This window comes from Odocoileus virginianus, unplaced genomic scaffold (assembly GCF_023699985.2).
Source record: "Odocoileus virginianus isolate 20LAN1187 ecotype Illinois unplaced genomic scaffold, Ovbor_1.2 Unplaced_Contig_46, whole genome shotgun sequence".
In the NCBI taxonomy this organism is placed as follows: domain Eukaryota; kingdom Metazoa; phylum Chordata; class Mammalia; order Artiodactyla; family Cervidae; genus Odocoileus; species Odocoileus virginianus.
This window is the reverse complement of record NW_027224363.1, coordinates 200899-220726: the sequence shown is the minus strand read 5'-3', so window position 1 is coordinate 220726 and position 19828 is coordinate 200899. Positions and strand designations below refer to the sequence as shown.

Genomic DNA, 19828 nt, shown 5'->3' with positions numbered 1-19828 from the left:
AATTAGCTCTTTGTGGAAATGACCTTCAACAAACTAACCTTCTTCCCAGGTAACCTCATTAGACACAACCCAGTATCCCCAGTGAAGCCATTTCACCATTTTTACTGAGAACAATCATGATCCCACTCACTGAAGTTAAGAGAGTTACTTTGTGGGATTAATGATTGCAGTATGTTTTGGGAAAAAGGGAAAAAAAAAACACCTTCTCAAATGTTCTGAGAAAATGCTCCTTCAAATACTGGTCACTGTTGTGATACTCCTTGCCTCCTCCTATTGCCACCTCCTTTGTTTCCTTCAGTAGAGTCTCAGATTGTGGGACCAAATTTAAACCCAAAGAAGGATGCTTCTCAGGAACATTTTCTCTGTCCTGCCCCTTATCTGTCTGAAGTAAAAATACAGACAAGAGAACCTGACTTAATGACTGTTGCCCAGACACAAAACACAATGGGAAAAATGGCAGGGGGCAGGACCTATAAGATGTCAGACATTGTGTGTCCTTTTGTGTACACTTTGTTTCGTCTGCCTTGAGAGATTTGGTTTCTGATATCTCACCCCCCAAACTCAGAGCATCTCATCACCTTTCTCATCGAATTAGTACTCAGCATCTTTGGAGCAACTGAACACCGAGGAAGGAGAGATCCTTCAGAAACCTCTTACGCAGTTGAAGCCAGCTTTCCCCATTTGTGGCTCCTACATGCTAATCAGCTCCCCAGGAACCCCAAATCCAATCCTCACCTTCTTGAAATCCTACTGTTTGATGCTGAGGAAGCAGATACTTGGAGGGGATCCAAATCTGGGGCTTGCGTGGGCCAATGGCAGCATGTGTAAAAGACATAATCTTGAAAGAGTAAGAGGAAAATGAAAAAAAGACCTCAGAAAGCAATCTCAGGAGGCAAGTGAATCGTTGGTCTGACTTTACGTTCACAGCATGCCTGCTGCCTGCCAAAGGCTGCTACTGTCTTCATCAGGCTGGTCCTACTGTTTTATCATGCTCCACCGCCAGGGAAAGAGATCGCAGATGTATTCCTTTTGTGAAAATTCTCAAACTTAAAGGACTTACTTGCAAATTTATTTTGGCGATTTTTAACACTTTTGTCGATTTTAACTTATAAATAAAAGACAATTAAATAAATTGGAAGAGAAATAGCACAAAGACTAATCAGCACTCACAGAAGTGTATTACATTATGACTACGGTTAGTCTGGGATACAGCATTCACTTGAAATATATATGAAAGGGAACCTTAGTGAAAGACCTAACTAAAGGGTTTCATAATGTTCCTAATAAGGACACGAAGCACTGTTCAAGCAGTTGCAGGTATGAAGCAAGACAGACTAGCTATGACTAAGAGCAATCAGGGTTCGATACATATGGGAACAATAGCATTGTAGGATAGTTCACTGTTCCCAATAGCTGCTCCCCCTTGTCACTATACATTCATCAAGACAAGTATTTTAAAAAATAATTATAGCTCTGGCTGGGCCAGTGTGTACCAGGCATAACAATCAACAAAGTACCATACAGTTGCCTTTTAAAGAACCGCAATATGATTCTTTTAATGTACATCTCTTTTAAAAAGTAATCCTACTCTACTCCCCTTCTCTGAAAGGCTCTGGGGATTTGAGAAGTGGCAGTGTATGTATCTCCTCCACATTCACGATCTTCCTGCCACATGGTCCAGATTACACTTCCATCCCTCTCTGTCACCACGGTGTTAAGCTAAACATCCTGGTGCAGCTTCCATAATCTGATGATTAGGAATGAGGTCAGAAGATGGGTGTTGGTATTGGATGCTATGTACAGTTGTACAGCTGGTACCCGGAACAACAGTGTACCCCAGAGAGTGAATGGGGCTAAAATATGGCCTCCACTCTGCCAAATCATGAGCCTATGACACTGTGTCTGCCCAGTGGGAGCACCTTTTTCTAACTCACTCCAAGGCACTGTATGAGCTAATTGTGGCACTGTCTGCTTACATTTTTCCAGTCTGGCTGGCATCATTATTTCTTGATTTCAGTGAAGGTCCTGTATTTCACATCCTATATAATCTCCAAAAAAAGGAGGTTTAGAGTTCACTGAACCAGCAACAATTTTCTGAATTATCACATTAGATGCAACACAACCACGATTCTACAAAGAAAGAAATTTACACAGTAGAAAATAAATACCAAAAATGCAGAAGTAAGATTTTTGACATGTGGATCACTAGAGTTTAGCTTATTTACAACAAAGGCATGCACAACAAACTCACTAACAGGATGAAGTCAACAGCGGCTTTCTATGATGTTATCAAAGATATCTTAGCCTCTTTAAAAGAGGCTGCAAATGAACTGCTTTGATTTTATTTTAAATGAGTCTTATTCTTAAGTGTGTTGTTTAAAACCAATCTTCTTTTAAAATGAAGGATAAGAAACCAAATCGCAAATGTCTTAGAACCATGGTATTATGTTTTGGTTTCCTCTTCCAATAGCAACCATTTCCCTCAATTAGCTTATGTTCATCCCAAAGTTGCTGAGTATAAAATTAGTTGATTTTATACAACTCACATTGTGTAAAAGGTAAGATTGGACATTTTCACACTGTCAAGCAACATGCTTTGATTTTAGGAAAAGGAATCACATTTGCTCAATAAAGTGTAAGCTTCCCCGCTTTGAAGTCCTTCTTAGAGCGATACGGTTTTTACCACTGCAGGAATCTTCTTTCTCATTAAATATATGCTGTTTTCCAGTGAAATCATGGAGGCACACATCTCCATTCTGAACACTGAAAGAAACACCATTCTTCTCTGTAGAAGTATTCCCTGTATAAGGAAAAACAAAATTGGTGTCATGAAGTATCCACAGACAGCATTTTCGAAATAAACAAACCTAAATGTTACTTTATTCTTAAGTATGCACATGCAGACAAAGTCTTTTTTAAAAACATATTTCTGGGGCTTCCCTGGTGGCTCAGTGATAAAGAATCCACCTGCCAATGCAGGAGACACAGGTTTGATCCCTGATCTGGGAAGATCCCACATGCAGAGCAACTAAGCCCGTGTGCCACAACTATTGAGCCTGTGCTCTAGAGCCTGGGAGCTGCAACTACTGAAGCCTGCATGCCCTAAAGCCCATGCTCCACAAGAGAAGCCCCCACAATGAAAAGGTCACACACTGCAATTAGAGAGTAGCTCCCACTCTCCACAACTAAAGAAAAGCCTGTGCAGCAATAAAGACCCAGCACAGCACCCCCCCAAAAATTAGTAAAAAATAAAAATAAAACCAAAAGTAGATACAGACAAATGTGAACCAAAATTAGTTCTAGGCAATCTTTATTTTACAAAAATTTCTGATATATAGTCATATTTTATTTACTTTTCATTCCTTTCCTAAGACCACTCAAAGTAAACAAAACAAATTGGAGAATCATTCAAAAACCACTTCCTATGGTAACTTTGTTAAAAATGAGATTGTAAAAATATGAAGCAACGCAATATATTTGATTTTAAAAGGCCCAGTTCCTAACTCTGGTTGAACATATACTGCAGTCAAGTATTAGCATATGTGTAATATAATCTGGGGTAATAGTCTGGTCTCCCCCAAAGATTAAGAGAGATCCTGCACAAGGTTCTTGGATTCCTAAGAGTCCTATAAAATAAAACTCTGTAATAGAGAAATCCCAAGTGACAACAGTCCTGGCAAGAAAAAAAAATCGTCTCTCGTACACTAAACCAGTCCCTGAGTCAGGATGAGACTGATTTCCAAGAAGAAACCACCAAGTCCAACCTCAAAGTTCAGCCAGGGGAGCTGGGCCTCCCCAACCCCAAGCAGGCCTTGAACTCTCTCTGTGTGTGTGTGTGTGTGTGTGTGTGTGTGTGTGTGTGTTGGGGGTGGGCACAGCTGCTGAGATCCTCTAGCTCCTTGGCACCATATTTCTGACAATGTAGAAAGCTAAATAATAAGCCCAAGTGTTAGTTCATGTTATAATTATAATAATAATAAGAGTGCTGACTGGGAAGACCCAGAGGAATTGGGTGGAGAGGGAGGTGGGAGGGGGGATCGGGATGGGGAATACATGTAAATCCATGGCTGATTCATGTCAATGTATGACAAAAACCACTACAATATTGTAAAGTAATTAGCCTCCAACTAATTTAAAAAAAAAAAGCACAAACCCTGCAGCCCTCACCCCAAATATTGATCCTGTTTCTGGGACAGTGATGACCATCCTGTTAGGTCTCCTGTTTGGCCCCTGTCTATTTCATCTCTGAGAGGAGCCAACAGTTTCAAACTAAATTGCTGTTATTACAAGGGTGAATGCTGGTTTCAGGCAAAAAATACCTTGACTTAGATCAGGTAGAGAGAGACTTCTGCTCTGCTAGGCAGGCCTATGCCCATGCACAGCAGGAAGAAGTTACAGAAGAAAGAGACCTCCACCCCAATTCCCAAGAAGTATCTTGAGTATGAAGTCTCTCAGGGGGGAGTTGTTAGGGGAAGCACACTGATTGAAACCACCCACCCTGGCCAGGCACCATAGTAACTATTTGCATGAGTTGTTTTATGACAGGAGGTCCTGGTAAGGAACAGGGAACTAATAAGCCTCCACCAACCAGAAGAGTTCAGGAAAGGTCAAAAGGAGACACCACCTGTCCGACCACCTCCCAGAATCCTTCTCTCTGGCATCCATCTTGGCTGAACAAGGCGTGCACCACCAGGAAGGACTCTGAGTCAGAATGATTGGCTAAGGACAACCCGGAAACTAATCCCATCACCATAAAACCCGAGACTGCAAGCCATGTGACAGAGCAGTTCTCCTGGGTTCCCTTACCCTCCTGCTCTCCGCCCAGGCGCCCTTTCCCAATAAAATCTCTTGCTTTGTCAGCAAAAAAAAAAAAGTGCTGAGAACTTTATAAGTATCATCTCATTTATCACTCTATGGCATGAGTGCTATTATTACCCCCATTTCATAGATGAAGGAACTAAGGTTTCAGAAAGTAAAAGCTTTGCTCAGGGTTACATGGTTCAGAAGTGAAAGAGTCAACACGCAATGTTTCTTTGAAACTGTGAGCTTGTGGCCACGTGTACTGAGTCAGATGGCTGCTAGTAACCCAGCCTCTGGGCTTCCCAGATGGCTCAATGGTAAAGAATCTGCCTGCAATACAGGAGACAGGGGAGGGCCGGGGCGGGGGCTGGGGGGGGGTTTCAATCCCTGGTTAGGAAGATCCCCTGGAGAAGGAATGGCAACCCACTCCAGTATTCTTGCCTGGGAAATCCAATGGACAGAGGAGCCTGGTGGGCTACAGTCCATGGGGTCGCAAAGAGTCAGACACGACTTAGTAACAACTATACCTTAAGCTTCTAAGGCATAACTGAAATGTATAGTATTCACACAAACTCGGTGATCAATATGGTTAACAAAGCCCCATCTCTGGGCATAGAGATAGGCAAATGACTGTCTGAGGCTGCTATTCTGAGTTAGGCATTTTGGTTTGAGGACATTTTGGTGCAGGAACAACTTGACCTGGTACAATGAACAAACCATTGACCTTCCAGCTTCTTTTCCCTCATCCATCCCAAATCCTGATGTGTGAAATGAGGAGTCAAGGAAGTCTATCTGATATGCAAGTTACATGATACTAAGCATGTGGCCATTTTGGTAACCTAAAATGTACCCCACCCTCACTGTCAGCTGTCAAAAACAGCTGTGTCAAATCAACCATGTCAAATAGCTCTGCAAAAAGTGCTGCTTCCATCTGATCTCATTCCCCGAAGGATGGTAACATACTGATAGACTAGGCAAGCGAGGGTTCATCTATGAGTTCCTTCTAGAATATGGAAAAATTTGGTTTTAAGAGCCCCAAACACTTCTATCCAAACCAATAGGCTTTACTGATAGGTTGTGATTCTTAGGATTCTTGATGACTTAGCTCACACCTCTGATTTCTCAACTTTGAATCTAGTTTGTCACACAAACTTATTTTTATTTTATTTTATTTTTTTTTTCATTTATTTTTATTAGTTGGAGGCTAATTACTTTACAATATTGTAGTGGTTTTTGTCATACATTGACATGAATCAGCCATGGATTTACATGTATTCCCCATCCCGATCCCCCCTCCCACCTCCCTCTCGACCCAATCCCTTTGGCTCTTCCCAGTGCACCAGGTCCGAGCACTTGTCTCATGCATCCAACCTGGGCTGGTCACACAAACTTATTAACCAGCCTTGATTGCTACTACATCTACTCTGTTTACCTACATTGAGTCAGTCCTACTATAGCTATTTGACATAAAGCCCCGCTCTGCCCCTGGTATCTACAGTAAAAAGCTAAGACCCCATGGCAGCTCATCTTATGTAGAAATGGTTCTCATCTTATACAGCAAGGGTTCTCCACAAGCAGCAAGGGGCCAATTTTACCCCTCAGGAAACATTTTTTCACAATACTGAGAGACATTTTTAGTTGTCACAACATGGGGTAAGTGTGGGGGTACTACTGGTACCTGGTGGGTAGAGACCAGAGATGTGCTAGACATCCTCAAATGCACAGAACAGCCCCCCTAAAACAGAATTATCTAGCCCCAGATGTTAATTGTGCCCAGGTTGAGAAACCCTGATTTAGCGGCATCCTCTTATTTTGCTATTTTAAAAGTTTATGCAAACCAGTAAGACCTCCCAACTTTGGGAGGCTGGAAAACTATTTGGTTAAGTATATGAACCTTCTCACAAATTTATCTGCATTTATCACACAAATAACTAATACTCTAAAATGATAAGTAAAGGCGAATTCTCCAGGGAAGAGGAAAATATACCAGCATAATTTAAGTTTTTATAAAAATGAAGTTATATTAAGAAGTCAAAGAAGATAGAAATAGATAAGTTTTTATGAGTAATGAACAGCTCAGTCTTATGAAGGAAAGAAAACGTAAAGGAAATTTAAGCTATAAATGTCAGAATTAATGAGTAAATGAGGCACAACAGAAATCATCTGTATGTCTACTGTAGACACAATTCATCTTTCAGTACTGGATATCTTTATGGGGATTTGGGAGTTGTCACGAGGCAGCCATACTGTGGCACAGAATGAACAAGATGATAAACAAAAAATAGGAAGGTTTAGAATGTTGAAGATGTGTATAACTATAGATATACTAAAAAAAACTGATATAGTCTTACTATTTTAGGTACTGACTGCACAGAAAGAACATAAGAAGTCTTTGGGCAATACCTAAGTTAGGATTTGCCACATTAAAACTTTTAGGTCATCATCCATTCTCATCATGAAAAATTAAATCTTTAGGAAAAAACAACCCTAAGGGGACATATGTACACCTATGCTTAATTCATGTTGATGTATGACAGAAATCAAACCAATATTTTAAAAGCAATCATCAATCAATTAAAAATAAATATTTCTAAAAACCCTAAATCTTAAAAAAATTTTTTCTCTAAAATGAATAAATTTGGGTGAATCAACTTTCTCTTTTATAAGGGAACTACATTTTGATCCAATAGTCATGTATGTCGCTATTCACTTTGCTAAGCAAAAGTGCCATTAAAGGATAAAGCTGCTTTAATAAAACAAACACTAACTTGAGAAATAGTACATTGAGACATACATACCGTTCCCGCTGGCGAGTCCTGAGCAATCATTATTCACTAGCAGCGTGGTGGAGTGGGTGGAGTTACTGTTTGACTGTAAGGAATTTGAAGAGCTGGAGACACCCTGGTTTACAGTCTGCTTCTTTAAACCATTAGTAGCAGTTTTACTCCAGTCTATAGCAGGATAAGCATAGAAAAACAGGGCAGAATGTTGAAGGGCAAATGCAAGAGACACAGCATAACTCCTTCTAGGAAATAATCTCTCGCTCTCAGATCTTATAGAGAATTCCACATTTCATAGGTATTTTCATTTAAGACTATATACATTTGTCCTTTAAATGACTGACTGGTCAAAAGTAACCTATATTCTCTCAGAACTAAAGGCCAGGCTAATTTGATTGTGTCTATAAATAGCCACTGAATTAGGTAATATTTCAGAGTCAAAGACTATCTTCATAAGAACACGCATCGACCTGCTGTGATGACTCATGGTTCTTAAATCTGGGCAAATGACTGAACTCTAGGTACTGCCATTTTCTGATCTTGTGCAACCAGACCTTTGCAATACAGCAAAGTCTGTATTTGTGGGTGATATTTATGCAAAAGGAATTGAGATTTTCAAAGAGTACTTCATTTTTCTTATTTTCTTAAAAATGATCTATTTGCTATACAACCCAGCAGGGCATAGCTGAAAATAACTTCAAAGTAACCAAATGTATGCTAAGACTTTTATGTAAAATCTGGCCCAATAACAAATAAATGAAGTCACTGACAATCAGGACCTGTGGAGAAAACATTGAGTCAAGATTTTAAAAATTAGGAAGGTAAATATGAAAAATAACTCTGGACAAATGGAAAACATGCACTCAAAGGAAAATGAATTCTAAACATTTCACTGCTGCTTCATTTCAGAAGCAGCCAGCCCATTAATTATATAGCTCACTAAGTTCCCAGATATGACTAATTATTTTTTTTAATTCACCAGGTTTTTTTCTCTAATGTTCACACTGGATATTTTCTGTTGAGCAGGTTCCATTCATTGATTTCTAGATTCAATATTCCTCTGGCATTAATTGCTTTGGATCTTAACTTATGCAATCTCTTCCTTAAGATTTAAGAAAAGGAGAAAAAGGCAAATCTTTACCAGAATTTTCAGCCAGTCGTAACTTTCCACAACAAAGATACCGCCTCCACTGCTTTCTGACATTCTCTTTTGCTACACAGTAAAAGATGAATATGAAAAACCCTATGGGACGGGGGAAACACAACACAATGAATTCCAAACTGAGACCTGAACGTCATGAGCTTACTTCACACAATGATAAAATCTTTGGCAGCGATAGGAAAAATGAAATTTTGCAGATTGAAAATAAAGCCCAAAGTCTTGGGAAAGTTTGCTATCAAAAGGCATCCTGGGAGAACTATCTCTGTAAGATTAAAAAAATATAAAAAGAATGATCACTCCATATTTCCAAAATTTACCTCACTGTCTTGCCTCTTACATCCTGTCTTAAGCCTTCCCTATTTTTGCCAACAAAGGTCCATATAGTCAAAGCTATAGTTTTTTCCAGTAGTCATGTACAGATGTAAGAGTTGGACCATAAAGAAGGCTGAGCACCAAAGAACTGATGCTTTCAAATTGTGGTGCTGGAGAAGACTCTTGAGAGTCCCTTGGACAGCAAGGAGATCAAACCAGTCAATCTTAAAGGAAATCAACCCTGAATACTGATTGGAAGACTGATGCTGAAGCTGAAGCTTCAATACTTGTTACGAAGAGCCCTTTCAGTGGGAAAGACCCTGATGCTGGGAAAGACCGGAGGCAAGAGAAGGGGATGACAGAGGATGAGATGGTTGGATGGCATCACTGATTCAATGGACATGAGTTTGAGCAAACTCCAGGAGATGGTGAAGGACAGAGAAGCTTGGCATGCTGCAGTCCATGGGGTTGCAAAGAGTCAGACACGACTTAGTGACTGAACGACTACAACAATCTTTGGAAGTACAAGCCATCCACCCAGGAGACCAGCTCAGACCTAGGATCAACCAGCTAAAGAATGTCTCTGGCCATGGAGCTCTACAAGGATTCAGTCATGAGCCACTGCAGTCCCTGACCTTCCACACACCCTGAAAGGATTTCAGGACGGAGATCGGGAATGAGGTGCCTAATATTTTGGGAAAACTGGTAGAACAGGCCTTCAGATAATTAGGTATTTTCAGGAGAAAATTTTATAAGGTAGTTTCTTGCATTTTCCCACACTTAGAAAAGCACTAAAACCACTAAGACATCTGGGGCTTATGACAAGCAGTAACCTTCTGCCAAGATGTGTGCTTGATTGTATATATGTCTACCTCCCTCACCGTACCTCTTCTGATCCGTTCTTCAGAGCTACCTGAGCAGGCATCTCCTGGAGCTGTAGTCCCCCAAAGAAAATGGGAGCTCACAGCTCTCACCCTGTGCTTTTTTTACGTCCGTCCATGGCTCCCACCTCCCCATCCTTCCATATGTGTCATCAATTTCCAAGTTCCGTCAATGTCGTCCCCTCCTGTCTCTCATCCCTCAGCTCACCTCTTCGGTCCACAGCCATGTCCCTTCCTGGGCCCTCCCTCTTCCTCTCAAGCCACCTCAGACCCCAGGAGGCCCTCAGGCTCTGCCTCCCCCTCCCCACCGCAGGCAGGTGCAGGGCTCCCCTTGTGGCCCCCTTGCTACCACTCCTCAAGGCTTTGAAAGCAAATAAATATTAGCTGGATGAATGGACAAATTCTGAGTCCTCCTCTGCCCCAAACCCCAATCTATCTAACCAAAGACCTTCATTTTTAAATATCAGGTTTGCTTTTAGTCAGGTGCACGTGCCCACTCTGAAGACTGACATCTCAAATAATGCATATCTTTGTCCACCTGCCACCCTGGGCAGCTACACTTGGTTGCATTAGGGGAGAAGCAGCACAGACGAGAGACTAAAATGGGGGTACTCGTGGCCCAAATCAGAACCTGTACACATCTTTCCTTTACTCAGCCCCAAAGTCCTGTGAATTAGGGTTTAGTTCCCTTTTACAAATGAAACGATATGTTCCTTCTGTCCATTTGTACTCTAATGAGAAGTCATTCTGGGGAAATAAGAAAGGGGCAGGCTCATTTTCTACCCTAAGTATGTGAGGGTAGGTACCATGCTTTCAGGTTTATGATCAGTATGATTTGGGCATATATTTTTTCTCTTTAAAAATAAGTTGTCTCTTAGCATGCCATTGTTGGCAAATAAAACTTTTCTACAATAAGTAACACAACACCTGGATATACAAGTTCAGAAACTGTACATTGTAGGTAAAAATGAAGAAACGGTATGTAACCAACAAGCACATTAACTGGCTTCCTCCAAATAAAATAAGAACCAGTAGCCAAATTAGGCACTTGAATTCCATCTCAAGTTAATGAACTACTGCCTAGATAGTACTACAGTAGGATGCTATGGGAGCTAAAAGCCACCACGGAAAGTTGAAAACAGGCCGATGAGAATGCAGTTAAAAGGCTTCCCAACAGAAGATTTGGAATAAAAGACAAGCAAGGGATAAGAATGCTTATTATCAGTTCAGTTCACTCAGTCATGTCTGACTCTGCAACCCCACAGACTGCAGCACGCCAGGCTTCCCTGTCCATCACCAACTCTCGGAGCTTGCTCAAATTCATGTCATGGCATCCAACCATCTTATTTATGCAAATCTATTAGTTTGCTTGGCTTTTAATGTCAAGGTGTGTTCATTAAATATTAGTCACAGCTGACAACTCTTTGACAAAGCTGATCTAAAAGAATGAGTGTGGTTCCCTGGTGGCTCAGTGGTAAAGAATCTGCCTACAATGCAGGAGACATGGGTTTGATCCCTGGGTCGGAAAGATCCCCTGGAAAAGGAAATGGCAACCCACTCCAGTATTCTTGCCTGGGAAATCCTATGGACAGAGGAGACTGGTGGGCTACAGTCCATGGGGTCGCAAAGAGTAGGACAAAAGCGTCAACAAAAGAATGAGTAATTTGCTTTTGTAAAGAATACAGAGGAAGAGGGTTCCCAAATGACTGCAGCTGGGCTTCATTAAATGGGTAGCTCCAAGGTCAAGGGCCACACACAGAACCTGGCTTGTCTGCTGTATGTCTAGACAAAGGAACTGCACAGGGATTAGCCACTGGGCCAGGCTGCTGCCACTGACTTCTCGCTTATCACTGTCCTCAGTCAAATGCAGGCAGAGTAGCTCAGAGTGGTGAGACCTCACGGAGACATTTATGGTATGTGTACTTTTCCATATGCATGTTCTATTATACTTCAATAGCAAAATTAAACATAAAAAAGATAAGGAACCAGGTGAAGGAAGAGTGATTGACTGTCCCAGAAATAGTTACTGGTAGGTTCCCCTTGATATCTTTGCTCCCTCCCAGGAGGCAGTGATGTTAAGGAGGGAAAGTGACCACTTCTTGAATTTAGTGAATTTAGCCTTTCTTCCAAGGATCTCAGAGCACCCTTTCTCAAAGATAAATCTGTTTTTTATTTTACTTATATATATTTTATTTTACTTATATATATTTTACTTATATAAATTGGAGTATAAATGCTTTACAATATCATGTTAGTTTCTGCTGAACAACAATGTGAATCAGCCAGATGAAGATATATGCTGCTGCTGTTTAGTCACTAAGTATTGTCTGACTGTTTGTGACCCCATGGACTGTAGCCCACCAGGCTCCTCTGTCCATAGAATTCTCCAGGCAAGAATACTGGAGTGGGTAGCCATTTCCTTCTCCAGGAGATTTTCCCAACCTAGAGATCAAACCCTTGGCAGGCAGATTCTTTACCACTGAGTCACCTGAGAAGTCCATGTATACATATAGCGAAAGGGTTAGTCTCTCAGTCATATCAGACTCTTTTCGACTCCATGGACTGTGAGCCCTCCAGGCTTCTCTGTCCATGAGATTCTCCAGGCAAGAATACTGGAGTGGGTTGCCATTTCCTCTTCCAGGGGGTCTTCCCGACCCAGGGATCAAACCTGGGTCTCTCACATTGCAGGCAGATTCTTTACCATCTGAGCCACCAGGGAAGCCCTACCAATACATATACCCCCTCCCTATATCTTAAGCTACTTTGCAGACACTCTTAACTTTTACTTGCAATATCTGTCAGTTCGAATGAGTCATCCAGTGTTTATTTTTGCTGTAGAGCTTACCTTGTAAGGTATTGAAGATGGCAAAGAGATACATGAAGGTGACATTAACTGGTCCCCAGGCAAAGAAGGCAAAGCCCCAAGTAATTCCTAGTAAAAATGTAAGGCCAGCGACACTCCTGAGGTCTTGAATACTGGTTTTCCTCTGGGCTCCCAGTTGCTTCTTCCTTTTAATTCGACAAAGCTGAACCAGGACCACAATGAACATGCTGACGTTCAGCAAAAATATCACACAGAAATACCCCACAACCGTGATATAGAATACAGCATTGCTGTTGATCCAGCAACTGGAATTGGGGGGAAAAACAGGGAAAACATATGTTTTGTTTTTTTCTTGCTAAAATATGGTTTAAAATGGTAACAATGAACCTATATTGTTTTACTGAACATTATCCTACAAGCACAAAATTTAAAAAAGGATAAAACCTCCAATCTCCATAGTCACTTAACAGCTCTAGGGGAAGAAATCCAAGAGAGTTTATTTTAGGAAATCTGGTGATTGAAACTATTTTAAAAATATTACTTGAAAACACTAAAAGATTTTATCCTCTTTCAATCCTAGTAAGTCTACTCCATGAATTTTACTAATATAGTGTAGCTTGTATTTTTTTTTTATCAGAGGCTTATAAAAGTATTTTTGAAATATAATTCATTTTTTACATACTTAAGTAGTAGCATGACTTTTCTAACTAGCAGATCTCTTTACATATATAACTGCAAAGTCTGTTGTAAATATTACTGGATTTTATTAGGATGAGAGCCACCTGATATGCTGATTAGATCCTCCATTTTCTTGGAGAATTCTGCTTTCCAGTTCACTTAAAATTCCATGTGGGGCTTTGTACTCACAAGTCATCAGGCGACCCATTGGGGAATTTCCCATAGGATCCAAGCCCATAGTTATCTGGAGATATAATCAGGACGATGGTCACAACCACAGCCGGGATGCCTGGAAGATAGGAAACACTGATTACACATAGTTCTAATAACTACAGGTGGTGAGAAAAAAGAGTGCAAATTTTCTGTTTTCTTCTGAAATAGCATAGCTATTCATCATACCCAGTTTCTCTGCCTCCCGGCATGTGGGTGTATGGGGCCACCTGACTAGGTCTTGTCCAGTGGACTATGGACAGAAGTGATTTGCTACCCCTCTAGGCCTAGACCATAAAACCCTTGTGAGATTCTCTACTTTTTTCCCCAGTTCAGGGCAATCTTGGAAGCCCTGTCCTGAGACAGAGTCTCCAGCAGCTTGGATCCTGAACAACCACAGACCAGAGACCCCTTCCACTCCTGCTACTCGGATGGCACATGAGTAAGAAGGAAATGGCAACTCACTTACCCTTACCCATCTGTAATGTAATTTTAAGGGTCAGGTGGCAGGCAAAGTGAAAGGACTCCAAAATGTAAACCAAAGCATCAACCTAGTTTGGTTACCAGCAACTTCTGGAAAACCTTCCATTATGAGTCCCAAAGTCCTGAACTGATTATCTGGAATCTACTGATGGACTGAGAAGCCTGCCCTGGTTATTTGGGGGTGTTGATTGCCACCACTGGCTCTCTCAAGGGCCCAGGGCACTTCCATTAACAGGAAGCATAATGAGGAGTCTCCTCCTTCCTTACAGTGGCCTTGCGCTGAGGAGGAGTCCTTTTCAGCCCTCCACCCCATCATCCCCCACCCCATGCCATCTCACACTCTGTGCACACAGACCAGCCTGACATCCAATCTCAAGGCTCTGGTAAATAAAAGACAGTTACCTGGTACCATCTAACATGATATTTCATTAAATTCTTTTGTATTTGGACATTATGGAGACATTGACATATGGTGACTTTCTAAGGGAGGCTCCTTCCTAAAAATAAAATATTGAGGGTGTGGAGCTTGTCCCTGACAAGGGAACCTGACCTTTCTGAATTCTACAAAGAAGACAAAATCCATGCCCAAGATCAGAAGCAGTGACTTATTTTTCTGGGAATAAGTGACTTATCTTCTAGAAAGGTGTTGTTCTGTACCCTTCACAAAGATATAACAACAGGCAGGATGATAAGGGAGGTAGGTAATCTGTTGTGTAGGGAATATGTGAAGGTATATCTAGCCTGAAGAAGATGAAGGAGTCTGAGAGGAGCGGCAGCTGTAATGCAGTGGAAAGGTATGCCTAAGAAATTAGAAAGCCAGCCTAGGCTGTTCTTGAGCTGTGGGAATTAGGGTAAATCACGTCTTCACCTGGTATTACCAATAACCACCCACAACTCGGGGCCTTCAGGATCTTAGTTCCCTTACCAGGGATTGAACCCAGGCCTCCCGGCAGTGGAAGTACAGAGTCCAAACCACTGGACCACCAGGGAATTCCCCTGGCTTATTTTTTATGGGGTTACTTGTGTGAAAATACATCGAGACATAAAGTATTATACATAATGTTATATATTACTTGTTGATTATCTAAAGGACTCTTCAGCAGAAGTGTCAGCTTATTTTTTTCTCCTGAGAGAGCAAAACTAAGACCGCTGGGTAAGTGCTACCAGAGAGCCAAGTGAACTTAATGGAAATTCAGAACTGTAGAGCTTTAGAAAATGGTCACAGGCTGTCTTGTAAGCTATTAAAAATAAGACAACAGGTCCAAAATCAAGTTGCTTATGCCAGCCACAGTTCACCAAACTGAGACTTAACTCCATCACAGCTTTGGCTCTCCCAGAAATGGAATCTTAAACCAATCAATCAAAAATTGCCTAATCATCACTAGTTAGGTAACCTATCTGAGAGACCCTGGAAATCCCCAGAGGAAAGTAAGCTTGCAACAACCAACCCGCTTTTTTGCCCAGAGTGACTTCCTTGTTCCTGCTTCCTTCTGCCTATAAAGTCTTTCACTTAGTACAGCTCCTCAAATCTCCTTTCTGGCTGCTAGACGGGATGCTGCCCAATTCATGAAGTATTCAATAAAGCCTGTAAGATCTTTCAAACGCACTCAGTAGAATCTTGTTTTTAATTAAAGTAATGAGCTCCCCAATAATAGAAGTATTCAAGCAGAGGTCTAATTATCTCTAGTCAAAGATAAGTCAAGTCCAGGAGGTTCCTACATTTGGCGGGGAGTTGAATGAAGATCTCTTCAAGATCTTGGGGCATCTAAGATTTAGTGACCAACAACCAACAGGTGGCATAATCAGGAATACTGAGCTGGTGTGGTGATGAAGTTACATTAGACTTTATCTGTATGTTCTCTCTCTGCCCTGCTGAGCACACAGTTGTGCATGTGTGTGAATCTGGGAGGTAAAGAGCAGAGTGAGGCTAGTTGGGAACTCAGGGACTGACAGTCTGACCTCATTATCACCAAGCTAATATTTTCAATTGACTGAGCACCTTCTGTGTGCCAGCCTCAGTTCTAGTCGCTAGAGATACAAAATAGATTCACAGCCCTAACCTCAGTGTTGTGGTCATAACCAATCCAGCATAAATATACAGGTGTTCTAGAAATAGACTCAACGAGGCTGCTCTTTGGGCAATGAAATATGAAAAGAAGAATAAAGTTGTTTTAGAAACCTGCCAAGTGTGACCTGCTTCATCAATGTCTCCATCTGATTAAAAATCAAAACATTGGAGGAAAAGCAGGAAAAGCCCAGGCAATATGTGAGTAAAAATAATACATACCCCAACCAAAAATGCAGAATTTAAGGATGTATTTTCGGATGTAAGTATTAAACACTTTGACAAGGGCCAGGTACATATGGAATGCTTCCAAGCCCATCCATGTGAATGAGACCAAGAGAAAATAATGCAGAAATACAGCCACTGAGATGCAGAGGCCTCTTATGTCATATAAAGCAATCCACGAGTCCAAGAGGAACACCAGGTTCAGCAGGAGCAGGGCTGTGCACAGCTGGATGAGGATTTTGGAAGGGTAATCCCTCCGGATCTTTCTAAAAGGAAAGGACAAGAACAGAATTAGCATCACAGCCTGCTGATGCTTATGTGAGCTAGCATACCTGAGTTCAAAGTGATTTATTTTTATTCTTTGGTGATTGTCTATATGCATAAATTTCTTCTCTTTGAGTGCATGTCTGTATGTGTGTGTGTGATGGGTGGGTGGAGGCATTACAACTAAAGATAGCAACAAAGGAAAAATCTAAACAGAATCATCTGTGATAACCATGTAGAAATTTTATGTTTATATTTCTATGGAATCTTTAACATGCTGACTACTGACCCACCCTTTCAAATAGTATGTAGTAGAATCTCATGAGCACCCACCCCCATTTCTCCCAAACTCCTTCTGGAAGCATTGCTGCTTCTCATATAATAGGCTCCTCTATTCAGATCTTCAAAACAGAGCCAGATTCTTCTGTTATTTTATGTTACTAGTTAAAATGAGATCATGGAAACAAGAGTTCAAACTATAGCTAAATGAAACAGGCAGAGGAAAATACAGCTAATTGATGACATGTACATGTTTATGTGTGTGAAATTAGATCTGGTGAGATCATTCTGAGTAATGGCTGGCCTTATAGTAATTTAGTCTCATTAATCATCCTTCCAACGGTCCACTGGAAGATCTGTACTCACAGCTGGACCCTAAGTTTGGCACTAAAAGTGAATTTGTACATTTCCTGATTAGTGTCCAAAAATCTAAATCCCAGAACTTATATACTGTTTCATTTAAAAAAGCAGGGAGGGGGGGTTTCATGGTAGTTCAGCTGGTAAAGAATCTGCCTGCAATGCAGGAGACTCTGGTTCGATTCCTGGGTTGGGAAGATCCCCTGGAGAAGGAAATGGCAACCCACTCCAGTATTCTCGCCTGGAAAATCCCATGGACAGAAGAGCCTGGTGGGCTACAGTCCATGGGGTCGCAAAGAGTCAGACAAGACTGAATGACTAGGCACAAAAAATGTAAAAAAAGTGCCTATATTTCCTTCTTTTCTGACAGAATTTATTGGAATTCCCCCCTGCCCCCGCAAAGTGACCAAAGGGACCATCTGGTAAGCCAAGGAGATGCTATCATCTGGAATATCATTCTTTCTTTGACCTACAGAGCTGCATTCAATTTGTATCTATATTTTTCAGGGAGGATTGATATCCTTTATTCTTCTTCATCCCCACACCCATTAATGTATTTAATCTTTTGTGTTTACTTGGTATAATTTAGAAACTTAATATATTAAACACAGCTCTCCTGCTGTATATGGAGTTATGGCCTGTTTCACATTTACAATGTGAAATTACACATTACAATGTGCTCTTGTTTTTTGGGGTCTGCATCTATCTTTCATTTCTCACTTAATGTCAGCTAGGTACCAAGCATCATTTTAGGGTACAAGGATGACTAAGACACAATTCCTGCCCTCAGTGAGTGTACAAACTACTGGAAGGAAGGAAGTATGTAAACCAAAATCCCATGAAGTTTCATATATACATGGCCCCACTAGAGGGGTGGACAGGGTAAGCTAGGCCAAGGAGCATACTTATTTAATACATTTTGGCTACTGAGGTGACCACTACATCATATAATCCAGTTTCCAGTTGTGGATACTCACTCAAAGGCTATGTAGGTTACAAGAGTAACTGACAAAAAAATTGATGAAAGCCCACAACCAATATAGGTAATAAATGTTAGGGCCATCATCTGAGCTGGTGGCAAGGATGTTCGAGACAAGTCCTGGAAAAGAAAATACTGTTTTCAAGACCAAATATTTTAAAATAAATGACACGGTTATAATTTACATTATTGGGTAGTCTAATATTGTTCAATAAGCCTACAAGGTAGGCACAATTATTATCATCCTGTTGAGATATAATAAAAAATGAGACCCAAAGAGGTTAAATAATTTGCTCAGGGTCACAAAGCTATGAAGTAGAGGAGCCAGAATCCAGGTCTGGTTGACTTCAAAGCCCATGTACTTGATCACTACATTATGGTGCTCTGCAGAAGCCCTAGCCTAAAAGCCTATAAGACGTGAATTTGACTTCTGGCTCTTATATTTCTTAGTTCTACGACTGTGGACAATTACCTCACAAACGAGTCTTTAAAATGACAATAAAAATACCCCATTCTACCTATATTGTAGGATTGCTGGGGAGGTTAAATAAGAGAATTTATGTAATGTTTTATAAAAATTTTAAAGTACACTGCCAACTAAACCATTTTTATTACACATTTTAATCTGAATTCCCTAGCCCTACTATAGCTATTTTTAAAAGAACTTAAATGTAAAATTAGAATGAGAAAAAATACTTTTCAAATATTTTTCTTCAAGTATATATGCATATTAGAAGAGTCACTTCATTGGTCTTTAACTTTGCCACAGTATCATGAAATCTGCTGATCCATCAAATCATCCACCAGATAGACTTCACAGTACAATGCCCAGCTATCCCCTCAGACCCAGAATCTAAGGCCAGGCAAAGTGGGGATGTTACCAGCAGAACGCCGAAGCTTGTAAGATGGCTGCAGGTACAGGTGGTCTCGTTCAGCCTCCTGTCTTTGACAGAGCAGCCATCAGATGACCAGCCTCCTCTGCCACCTAGGGGGCATGAGAAAGAGTGTCTGTCCCTGCAGAAAGGCCACTGCACCCATCACTGCTCCTTCCTCCCCATTCCCCCTCCCCACTCAAGACTTTGAAAAAGTTAGGTCTGGAACCTACCATTTCTGCCCAAGTCCCAAAATACACATCTCACTGTTAAGTCATCCTGTAACAGAAGGACACATTACTAATAATTTATCCAACTGAATAAAACTGAAAAGCAATTAGAAAAAAATGACATTTGAACATTCAGAATCTCATTCTTGATTTTAGGGGAGTTCTTATTTTATACAGGTCTCTAGAAGTCAGTGAGTCTCATATAGGTCAACACTTTTTCACCTCAGCCATCGTGCGCAGCAATTGCCTTGTCTTAAAAGGCACATTCTGATTCACTGGGTCTGGGGTGGGCCCAAGAGTCTGCATTTCTAGCAAGCTCCCAGGGGAGACTGATGCTGCAGGTCTGAAAACCATACCCTGAGCAGCAAGGTCATAGATGATGCTCAGTGAACTGGACCTTGCAAGATGCTTTCTCTTTGGAGGTGAG

At 41.1% G+C, this 19828-nt stretch overlaps 1 protein-coding gene across 2 annotated transcripts in view; it reads right to left on the bottom strand.

Annotated features, from left to right (window-relative positions):
- Window positions 1-1047: 1047 nt before the first annotated feature.
- The window catches only part of ADGRG2 (adhesion G protein-coupled receptor G2), a 131737-nt gene continuing 112956 nt past the window's right edge, over window positions 1048-19828 (bottom strand). For both annotated transcript variants that reach the window (XM_070464651.1, XM_070464652.1), the window contains 9 exons: window positions 19405-19450; window positions 19181-19284; window positions 18298-18419; window positions 16418-16686; window positions 13627-13726; window positions 12781-13064; window positions 8722-8823; window positions 7599-7751; window positions 1048-2800 (listed from right to left, as the gene is read on the bottom strand). In XM_070464651.1, coding sequence (XP_070320752.1) covers window positions 2616-2800; window positions 7599-7751; window positions 8722-8823; window positions 12781-13064; window positions 13627-13726; window positions 16418-16686; window positions 18298-18419; window positions 19181-19284; window positions 19405-19450 — 1365 coding nt within the window. In that variant the 3' untranslated portion in view covers window positions 1048-2615. The remainder of the gene's footprint in view (window positions 2801-7598; window positions 7752-8721; window positions 8824-12780; window positions 13065-13626; window positions 13727-16417; window positions 16687-18297; window positions 18420-19180; window positions 19285-19404; window positions 19451-19828) is intronic.